We start from the raw sequence: 12,193 nt of genomic DNA on the forward strand, positions 1-12,193 counted from the left end.
TTCTGGATCATTCAGACTGAAGCTGGCGTCAGCATGAGAGCACCACCATCTCGTGGCTCCGTCGTGGTCATTCCGCGAGCAATCATGGCAGCCGCTCCCCACCGGAAGCCTGCGGGAGTCGGGGGCCCCCAAGACTTTTATACAATCTTCACGGCTGAGCGGACGCTTTTCGAGAATGGAGCCCAAGCCCTAGCAGGCAAGCGTCCGAGTTCCAAAGTGTCCCAGGGCCATTTCAGTGGACCAGGCCTAAAACCGAGGAGCTGTCCGCCATTTTAAGAGCCATGTGGCAGCCGCCTATCGCTGCACTGCAAGAGTGGGAGCAACTCAACAACATGGTGAGCGAGACGCTGTGGCCGCAAGAGCGAGCGCAACTCAGCTAGATGGCCGCCACCTGGGGAGGCCCGTTCACGCCGGCTCCCCCACGCCCCCCCCCCCCCCGAGCCGCCGCACGCCAATTTTCGGAGCAGCATTGTAGGATACCAAAACCAGTGCGGCAGTTTACTGGACATCACCTGGGTGCCTGTCGTACATGTTGTGTCAGCCATGTGACACTGGACACAGACCGCTACTGACGAGGCCTCCCCCCGCACCACCCGGGACGCCCCACGCTGTTTTTCTGTGCTGCATTGTAGGATCCCTAAACCAGTGCGGCACCCAGGCGACATCACCTGGGTGCCGTCCAGAACTCTGCACGTTGTGCTGCCTTGGGACTATTCGCACAACAGACCGCTACTGACGAGGCCTCCCCTCGCCCCACCCGGGACGCCCCACGCCAATTTTCGGAGCAGCATTGTAGGATCCCTAAACCAGTGCGGCACCCAGGCGACATCACCTGGGTGCCGTCCAGAACTCTGCACGTTGTGCTGCCTTGGGACTATTCGCACAAAAGACCGCTTCTAACCATTGTTGCTTTTTGTGTTGAGAAATGTTTAAATGTTTTTAGTTTTTGTTCCGTTTGTTAAAGTTAGTAGTTAATAAAGTTTTATAACCTTACTTTGTTGGAGTGTTATCTATTTTTTTAAAAACGGGTGAATGGGGCCTTGAATCGGGTTATTGTCATGTGTGGGCTTTGGAAGTGTGCTGCTGCAGGATCGGACATTTCAAACTCAAATGCACGTTCTTTTTCTTACCTTTCCGAAGCATGGAGCGCAATAGCAGGCAGAGAAAGGGTGATGCACGTGTTGAACACTACCTGACCTGGCAAGTTGCTGGCAGTGCCCCCCCGCCCGCTCCTGAAAGAGGGCACACACACACCGCCGCCCCGAGTACTTCACAAATCTTTAAAAGACCATGCGCTTGTTCATGAGGCTTAAATGGTTTATCACCTCTTCTACAACCCCTGCATCGACCCTCTGACGTTTCATGGAAAAATTACCATGTAACACAATACCAAGCCCTGTCGGCTGAAACCCCCAAGGAATCGTGGGGCATATTATCAAGGGGGTTTATCTCCGCTTTTTTTGGCTTTAAAAGCCATGAAAGCGGAGATAAAATTATCTCCCTATTACCAAGCTGTCGCTAACACCAGTTAGTGACAGCTAAAAGGAGATAGCGACCATCTTGGGCCCCGCTTTGCATGTCAGTGATATTTATCACTAATGACATGCAAAGTGGCGTGCCAAGATGTTAGCGACTGGAAACAGTCCCTAACATCGCTACCTTCTATTACCAACTTTTGGAGATATTCGCGCTAAGCGCGAATATCTCCAAAATCTAACACCTGCCCTGAGCAGTTCTTAGCCATGTTATCCAATGGGAGGTGGATAACATGGCTAAGAGCATTAGGTCAATAATACATGAATATCGCTGACTTTTCTGCGATAATAGCAAGGTTTATCTGCGATAAAAATCGCCGATGTGCGGCGATAATTTTTGTCTCTAAACAAGTTAGAGACAAAAATTATCGCTAGTTGTTCGTAATATGCCCCCGGGTTTTTGCTTGCAGAAATCGGGAGGCGGGAGACTAGCACTGAAATCAGTAGTCACACGCCTGAATCAGGAGGATTGGCATGTCTGAATTCTCTACAGCTGGGGCCATAAACTACATCCGCAGGGTTAGGTGATATCCTGGGACCAGCCTGGCATCTAAAATGGCTGCCGTGCACGACAAAATTGTGGCATTCGAAAAAAAGGCAAGATGGCGCAGCCGCTGGAAGAGATGTATCAACATATATCAGCCTCCTCAGCCACCCTCAGGAAACATAGGGGATTAGGATACCTCTCCCGCACCCCCTTATACCTAGTAATTTAATTAACGAAGCACAAAATGGCGAATTCCCGTTTCGCTACCAGTTTGCGGCCCGTGAAGCAAATGGCGAATTCCCGTTTCGCTACCAGTTTGCGGCCCAGTTTGCGGCCCGTGAAGCGCTTCTACCGTGAAAAATCATTTTTTTTTTTATTTTCCCCACGGGACCCTTTAATAACCCCAACAACATTCCTAGGGGGTGAAGAGGGGGATACCTTGCCCCCTTTCATTAAATTCCCCCTTAGTTTTTCACCTTTTCTTCTCTCTCGATCCTACCGAGAGACAAGATGGCGGCCGCTCCGGACTGTCACGCAGCAAAAAAAAAAAAAAAAGCTCACGCACAGCCGCTGGAAGAGATGTATCAACATATATCAGCCTCCTCAGCCACCCTCAGGAAACATAGGGGATTAGGATACGTCTCCCGCACCCACTTATAACTAGTAAGGGGATTAGGATACGTCTCCCGCACCCCCTTATACCTAGTAATTTAATTAACGAAGCACAAAATGGCGAATTCCCGTTTCGCTACCAGTTTGCGGCCCAGTTCGCGGCCCGTGAAGCGCTTCTACCGTGAAAAAGCATTTTTTTTTTTATTTTCCCCACGGGACCCTTTAATAACCCCAACAACATTCCTAGGGGGTCAAGAGGGGGATACCTTGCCCCCTTTCATTAAATTCCCCTTTCGTTTTTCACCTCTTCTTCTCTCTCGATCCTACCGAGAGACAAGATGGCGTCCGCTCCGGACTGTTTAGAATGTTGACAGACACCGGAGAGCCAATCAGCTTTCTGCGCGCAAAGTTCCGATAAGCGAAAAGTAAGCGGACCGGATCGCTGCCCAGAGCGCTGTTACAGATATATATCTTGGTTTGAACGTTAATTTCTCAAAAACTACTGGAGCACATATATTGAGACCTAGCAAAGGCACATCGGGCTAACAGTCCCTACAATTTTGCCAAGTTTCGTGCAAATCCATTCAGCCGTTCGAGCTAAAAGTGAGTCCAACCGCCCTATGGAAAACTCAATGCAAAAAACGCGTTTTGGGACCCCCCTTTTTTCTCGGCCCCCCCTTGACGAAACCCCCCCAAATTTTCAGGGGCTGCTCAGAATCAAAATGTGCCATTTTCCTGAAAATTTCAGCCGATTCCGTCCACAAACGCCAAAGTTATTAGACATAGAATTTTCAAAAGTCCCATAGAGAAAAAATTCTAACTATATATACCTACTGGCGATAGCCAGTAGGTAATATATATATATATATATATATATATATAAAAAAATCGCTGTTGGGCAAACGTTTCCACGGGGGCATGAGTGGGCGGCCCTGTACTAACATTTTTGACAAGGGCCCCATCTCTTCTGTATACCTATCTTAGGCTCAGCTCCCCTGCTTGCATGTCCCTGTGGGAAAGTTTGTCCCATTTTGCTTGGGAAATTCCCAACAGCGGCAAGTATATATAAATATTCTTGGTAATTATTTAATCTTGCGCATGCTAATCTAATGCCCATAACAATAACCAGACGTTAATCACGTCAATGGGAAAGTGACCTCTTTGCTAACCCACCCCGACGAAAGCCCAGGACCTCACAGAGGCCAGTAGAACAAGGCTGAAACATGTTGGTGATATAGGGTTATAGCACCATCACATGACAATACCCTTATAACATATTCTATCCTTCCGTCCCACTCTGCCAATAAAGGATACTTTTGAAGTGGGTGAGGCATTTCATCTTTAAAGTTATGCCCTCTTACACCTTTTCTACATAAAGTGCTCCTTGGAATACGGTGGAGTCCACCCAGACCTTTAGGAGTCGGTGTGAACCCGATGATGAAGCATGCCACTACTATAGTGGGTGAGGGTTATATAAAGACAAGGGTCACTTTTCCTTTCCCATCCCTATAAGTGAGAGTGCCATCCACGGCAAAACACTGGTCCTGTACTAGCCTTCAAGGAGCCGTTCCTGTGCTCCAAAAGGGATACTCCATTCTTCTGTAGCTCATTAAATGTAACTAGTCAGTCCATGAGAACTGTAGGCAACTTTGCAATTCATTATGAATATCTGAGGCCGTACTATACATAGGGCACATTGTCCGTATGTGCTGTGATGCATCTTTATAAGTAGGTGTGATGCGTACACAAAACCCAGACAGTGCGCCATTATGTCTTCCATACGGGCAGCACTTTAGTGAAAGGAGAACCAATGGTTTTAAGCAGCCAATCAGTATTTCACAGTTCAGGTGGCAGTAAGCCGGATTTGAAAGGGTGTCAGGAAACGCTTTGATGAGTGAAGTCTGGTGAGTGCATGGAACCCCTTTCTAACCATGCAGGGTCTCACTCGGCCGCACTAACTATATAATACTTCTTTGATTCTGTGATGCACTTGATGATTGTCTCTTTGTTTCATTAGCAAGAGGCCATGCCCTCATGTTAATGAGGGAATGCCGCTTTAGAATCCTGTGCTGCTGTGATCTTTGAACCGGGAAAGCATTTGCAGGCCTTTCTGTAATACCAAAGTGTCACAAGAAAGTGGACGCACACACTCATTGCGCTCCAAGGGCAATTTCTGTAATATAGTCTCAGGTGTGCTGACGAAAGGCTACATTTTTTATACTTTTGCTGCTGGTGCCATATGTCTTCCAAGCACAAGAAAACTAGATCTTATCACTAAATGTGCACCCACATCATTGCTCTTGACAAAGACTACATATTATATTGGTTTTATGATTTAGCAGTTGATCTCCATCGGAAAGTGCAGAGGGTATTTAGGATGCCAAAGAATTTTGCTGATCTAAAAGAATTTATGTTACTATCAGTCTTCTCTTTTACACACAGGATTACCAAATTACCTTAATGACATGTTAAGAGAAACACATGCTCCGAATTTAAAACTCAACTTTCATAAGAAATAGGATTTTTAAACAGACATGCAGCCCAAAAAATATTCCCAAGACAGCAACTATAGATCCAATGTAATCTAAGCAAGCACTGGCAAAGCCAGAAAGTCTCAATTTAAATGTATGGTGGTACTGAAAGTATTAATAGTGATGGCACTGTTGCAGGGATTATGCATTTATACAAAACTATACGCAGGAAACCAGGACCTTGGTAGATAGTGGTGTACCAACCTATCACTTCAGTACCCAAAATCCCAGAAACTGACTAGCAATAGTATCTCATTCGTTCTCCGACAAACAGTGAAACTACCAATAATTAGACAACCCAGAACACAACACTCCCGAATCGCGGAAGCAAGACAACTTTTGCTCACTCACTCATACTTGTCCACAATAAGATTATTCAGAGTCACAGTATAGTTTTAAATGTTTATTTCAACTAACACGGTCTATGGTAGGGTACACGTGCCATTACTAGCAGTATCATGCATAGAAACAATATTGTCAGCATGGTCACAATTCCACAGAATACAAATGGGGCAATCATTTTAGAAAGATAGTAGAAAAGGGCTACAGTACATAACCACCCTCCCAGCGCTAAGATATAGCTTTGTCAGCAGACCCTATACCTCAAAGCCTAGATGAAAGGTTTACATCTCAGGACAAGCACAGGACAAGCTCAGCTCTTCTCTCTTGAAGGGTCTCTCTCCATGTGCCTTAACATGCTTAGCTTGCAATATTAAAGCATACGATTTTCTGTAGTGCAGTATATGTTGGTGCGAGGGACTGACCAGAAGAGAATAACAAGGGGCATTGTTGATCGACCTTGTACTTCGTGTGCAGCCTAAACCTCAGAGCCAGACAGAAAACGCGAAAAGCAGACAGTTCTCATGTGAAAAGGGCACAAAGTATTGCAAAATAAAGGCATGTAGTGTTGTGCACAAAAGCAGCCTAATGGCGGCGAAGCTCATGCTAACCTAGCAATGTCGTTGATTAGGCGCCGGGAAACCCTTGTTGGGTAGCTGAGCGCCATACAAATACATAAAATAAATAAATAAATAAAATAAATAACCCACCATCCATACTCCAGTACTGTGGCACTGAAGGTGGTACTGATGACTGTTGCTCATATGGAATTGAAATGTCTAGAAAAGTTGCTGTTTTTATTTAATGCTGCACACTTACAATATATCAGAGAAAACAACATGATAAAAAGTAAAACATTTTATTGAAACTCAGCAAATCTTTAGATGGGTATACCCTCGATACCCTTCAATATGTTCAGGTAGAATATAACCATTACATATGACACACAAGCAGTGATGTAATAAATGGAATTTATAGACTGCAGTTACTCTTTCACTCGAAGTTCATAGTCTACGAGACAGCCATCCTTCATTCAGACACAAGGGATATCTTAACAACAAAGCAAAGTGACTGAACCTAGCTTGCACAACTAGAGATAACATTGTGGAAACTGAGCCTTGGCGCTACATGCTCTGCTTCCTTTAATGCCGAGCTACTCAGACCTTTTTCCTCTGCCAACACAGAAGGAAAGACATAAAGTAAGATAGCAATCAGGACCTCTACAGAAAGGGAGTATTAATGGCTACCAATATAAGAGCAACTACATGGAGTATCTTACACCTACAGTTAATTACTGAACACCTTCCACCAAACAAACGTTCTTAAGATTTTGTAGTGATCTTCAATCAATTTTCATTTCGATCATTTTTGGTTGTGATGTTTAGTTTAAACACTAGGAGTTCTTTTTAGCACCTCCACCCCACAGCAACTCTACCCGGGTTGCTATCCATTATGTAACTATATATAATATATTAACTGTCTCTCAGATCTAAACCCCTCTCTTCTGCACATAAGTACTTGCAGAATTAAAGTAGAGGAAAGCTCTAAATATGCCTTCCTACGAATTGTGTAATCTGTCTGGCCTGTAGCTAAGCTGAGTTTTGCTTCAGGAAGCCATTCACGCCTTCCCAGTGCTCTATGCCCCTAAATGGTGAAATTGGTCAGTAAATCAAAAAACATTGAATCTATACACAAATACATAAAACAATGTATTTAAAACAGCAATATTTTAGTGAACTCACCTTTCCAGCTGAAGATCTGTTTGCTTTGAAAATTACACTGCCTTCACTTAACACGGGCTGGTTGAACCGAGATTCAAAGATTACTATAAGAATAAAAACACCTCAGTCATAAGTTAAATTGAACATTTGATAAACTATATCTTGGCAAGAGTGGAGCAAAATAATGTTGGGTGAGACAACCTATTGGTAAATATTTCATTAAGTGATTTAAAACACGCCAACATGCCATATAATATGGAACATAATCCTACACTGAATTATAAAAATATCTTCAGTATACCACCACATGAAGGCTGACGCTGATCATAAACCATAGTGGTGTCTGAAAGCAGATGTGTTCTTTTTATTTGTATTAGCACAGTGGCACACAAAAATCACCACAAACCTTCCCAAACAAAAACAAGCATTTACAATGCAATAGGTCTCGCAGCATTAAAGTTTGAGTTATTGGCATTGTGTATGACAATGACAATAGTTATAACTTTTGCAAATATGACACCTAAACCATTTGTAACGCAATATGTGTTGTACTTATGTACATGCAAGCCATAAGGCAGAAAAATTACATTGAGAAGTGAAGAACTCTGGAATATATTCACCAAGGTGTCCACCTGGTACGCAACAATGCATTGGGAACAGATTACACAACAGGCTCAATCTATCTCTGTCTCTGCTTTGCACTGTTAGCGCATCGCTTAAGGATGCGTCCTTAATAGTCTTTGATATCGTAGTACTACAGAAAACACAACAATAGCGTCCAGGAACAGAATGCATAATGCGCTATATGCTAAGAAAACATATCTGCATCAAGATTATACACTAGTTTGCACTGCATCATGTATGTTCTAGAGTTGTAATGTATTCTAATTCCAAGATTCTTGTTACTGCTATGTATGAGAGCAATAAAGGATTATGTATAATATTAGCCTTCGTGCATTTAATAAAACCATGATTTTCTTCCCATTAAAACTGTGGAAAATCTGCATTATACACTAGTTTGCACCGCATCCTGCCATGAAAGAAGCAGAGCGATACAAAAGGGGATGATGGACGGAGCGTTTGAGCAAATCAAACACTCACCCCCAGTCAGCTGATCTGGGTTTAATCCATCACCATTCTTTAGCTCACTCAGCCACCCCAGTTCAGACATGGCCATACGCAAATCAGTCTGACCCTGTGCCTTATGGGAACAGTCCAGCCCGAACTGCCAAGCCATGTCTTCCCTGGACCGGAAACAAGCAGAAGCACTCTGGAATATCAAGGATACATGAAGTGATCAGCCACGTATGTTAAACCTGGTCAGTTCAGACGCCAACTCCTAGTGCACTATGGGTGCACTGTTGTGTCTCGCACTATTCACATTTCACATCATGTACGGGCATTATGGTGACCATCTACAGACATAAGTCTCCATATACAGAGAAACTGCCGCAGCTGGATAGCTAGCACCAGAGAACATCATAGGTGTATGTTACGGAGGCAACTGGTGTATTTGAAATGATGCTGTAGGAGGGGGCTGGAAATTCAAATTAATTAAATTGTATTCCATTATAACTTCATTTATATTACCCCTTAAACCGTGGACCACCTCTTCGGGTCTGCTTCTTATGTTCATCTGACCTCGAGGTGTCACACCTTGACCCTGCCCGAGGGACAGCAGATGTACAGAGCCAGCCGGGCGGGGCACAAACTTCTTCTGTACCTCCACCGGGAAGCTGAAATTTAGCAGTGGCCAGATAGGAGTCGAGAAAACGCCCTGGAGATATGTCCCAATGTTGGGGAGGCTACCCGTATCCACCACTATCACCGTTTTTGCCCAAGACGTTCAGTTCAACCCCAGATATACTCATACCTGGCTATAAATTACTTATGACACATCTCGTAAGTTCTCCAAGCAAGTTGCTTATTCTCAAGCGGCAAGCACCGATAGCTTGTGGCAATCATCACTAAAATAACCGTCAAGTGGCTTTTTTTCTTGAAATCCAAACTCTGATTATATTTTTTAATTCATAACATAATGAAAGCTTCTTATTACCGTCCAAGATAAACATTTAAAAGTGAATTTAGAAACAGTACTTACCAATGAGCACAAAGTGATCCCACTTTCGCGGGAATCTCTCGCAGCAGTCTAAAGCCACATAAGACTATAAGACTTGCAGGTTTCTATTTCCGCCCACTCCACCGCCCACCCAATGCCAATTGGTTGAAAGAATCAATCTCTAATTTGATTTGCTTAACTTGTATCTGCCAATTAAAAAATTTCCCGGTTTCTACCTATCACGTGCTTCGATTCCGGTCTTGGCTCCTATCGATTGGTGGAACCAGTAACTCATGCTACGGCCATTTTTGTGCTGAAACGCAGCTGCCGCTGCGGGCCCCGACGATGAGAACCCTGAACCGCAACTCCCTTCTGCTCCGCTCCCCACCCCGTGGATAGTTAGAACAAGCACGGAACTGCACCACAGAGGCCGGCGCGCGCACCAGAGAAGCGAGGGCAAGGGAGCGAGAAGACACGCTGAGATGAGGTAGGAGATGTGTGTGTGTAAGCGCCGGGGCGGGGGTTCTGTGTGTCTACGCTCGGCGGGGGTGGGGGGGGGGGTTCTGTATGAGTGTGTATGCGCGCCGGGGGGGCGGGGGTTGGGCTGTATGTGTGTTGGGCATGTGTTGTGAAGAGCCTGCCGGAATAGGAGCGCGTGTTCATGCGAGCGACCTGATCCGATTCCGGCAGGCTGCGTGCGCGTAACAGTCTCTTGTCCGCTCTGCCTAGTCCTTGAAAGCAACAAGCATTTGCAATGCAATGGTCTCGGCATCATTAAAGGTAGAGCTATTGGCATTGCTCATGACATTTCTTTTTTTTTCTTTAAATCATAAATAAATGGCATTGTCATTTACATTGGTAATACACAGCACTCTGCACTCACCAGCACACACCACTCTGCACCTGCACACTCACTGCTCTGCACACTCACTGCTCTGCACACTCACTGCTCTGCACACTCACTGCTCTGCACACTCACTGCTCTGCACACTCACTGCTCTGCACACTCACTGCTCTGCACACTCACTGCTCTGCACTCACTGCTCTGCACTCACTGCTCTGCACTCACTGCTCTGCACTCACTACTCTGCACTCACTACTCTGCACTCACTACTCTGCACTCACTACTCTGCACTCACTACTCTGCACTCACTACTCTGCACTCACTACTCTGCATTCTGCACACTCACTCTGCACTCACTACTCTGCACTCACTATTCTGCATTCTGCACTCACTATTCTGCATTCTGCACACTCTCTCTGCACTCTGCACGCACTACTCTGCACTTTGCACTCACTACTCTGCACTCACTACTCACTACTCTGCACTCACTACTCACTACTCTGCACTCACTACTCACTACTCTGCACTCACTACTCCCAACTCTGCACTCACTACTCCCTACTCTGCACTCACTACTCCCCACTCACTACTCTGCACTCACTACTCTGCACTCACTACTCACTACTCTGCACTCACTACTCACTACTCTGCACTCACTACTCACTACTCTGCACTCACTACTCACTACTCTGCACTCACTACTCACTACTCTGCACTCACTACTCTGCACTCACTGCACTCACTACTCTGCACTCACTACTCTGCATTCTCCCTTCCGTAGTGTAAATGCCCTTCACGGCCGGATGCAGTATGTAGGTACTCTCATATATTTCTTGGCACCTACGATGTAAGACTGTGTTGTGTCTAGGAGGACATATATAGCACAGTTTTGTTTCACTCATTGCACTAGCACTGTGCTTTCATCCTCTCTTCTCCGTTAGATTAAACACATAAGCCAGCATGTAAACATTTGTATTAATGCTTCGCACGGACTGCATCCACAGGTAAACACTTGCTTTTCATTTTTTGGCTTTCATGCACATGTTATTTTTCAGGGTTTTTTCGGTACGTTATTATTTCACACATCTGATTTAAGCTTTTCGATTTTTAGTGCCCATCACAGCTTTAGCATTCATGTTTAACTTATTTTTATTCATTATTTTTACTTCCTTGAAGCATGGCACTGTATGAGCAAGTGCGTGCATGGGCGCTGGTGTGTGTCTGTGTGAATGCACGACGGCAGCTGCCCACAGCGAGCGCGATCGCGTGCGCGTTTCAAATCGCCCTCCAAGGCGATGCGCGCGGCCAGGAGTGTCTCCTGGGAAGCACACTCGCTAACAATAAGTTCTCGGCGACAACACGCTTCCGCGCGTTTAGCCGAGACCTAAAAAGGACTGAAACGATTACAATAGACTCGCTCTGCGACAGCAGGGGCGAGACCTAAAAAGCATAAATAGATTTTGAAATGCATATATGTACGTGTTCATCGTATTTGGACATGTCCTTACAACAAGATCTTCAACAACCCAATTAGTACATTGGGAAAAATTAACATAATGGATGAAAAAGTAGCAGCTGGGTAGGTTGTGTTAATAGTTGGGCTTAAAATCCTAGAACTGTTACATTTAAGGGTGTTTTTTAAAGAACTGCACTTTTCAGTTTTAGGAACGGCATCACGCTCGTCATGACGCTACTGAGTAGGCGGTACTTAAAATACACTAGTGTAAGTACTTGGTTTCACTGAAATTTGTAAACCTGAAAACCCACAGAAAGGTTCCATCATGCCAGTCATTCAATCGCTGGATAGACTGCTAATAATGCTTCAGGTTCCCGTGGCTGCCTAAATAAATCAAAAGGCAATGCAAGACTAATATTGCAAGCTTGCTTGGATGGGAATAGTGATCTATAAATAATAAGTATCCATTGCTGGTGTAAAGGCATTCAGGATTCTTTTCTGTTCGACATTCAATTTAGGAAGCATTAAGGCAATACATACAAAGGACCCTGAGAGAATATCAATGCAAAATAAAAGTGCACATATTGTATAGCAATGAAGTAGAAAAAC

The 12,193-nt window shown here is 44.7% G+C and overlaps 1 protein-coding gene across 1 annotated transcript in view; it reads right to left on the reverse strand.

Moving 5' to 3' along the window:
* NAF1 (nuclear assembly factor 1 ribonucleoprotein) overlaps window positions 1-12,193 on the reverse strand; it is a 160,439-nt gene that overhangs the window by 72,883 nt on the left and 75,363 nt on the right. Inside the window, exon 5 of the mRNA XM_086962385.1 lies at window positions 7,247-7,329. Coding sequence (XP_086818511.1) covers window positions 7,247-7,329 — 83 coding nt within the window. The remainder of the gene's footprint in view (window positions 1-7,246; window positions 7,330-12,193) is intronic.

The sequence above is a fragment of the Lissotriton vulgaris genome, chromosome 3_1 (genome assembly GCF_964263255.1).
Source record: "Lissotriton vulgaris chromosome 3_1, aLisVul1.2, whole genome shotgun sequence".
Classification (NCBI taxonomy): domain Eukaryota; kingdom Metazoa; phylum Chordata; class Amphibia; order Caudata; family Salamandridae; genus Lissotriton; species Lissotriton vulgaris.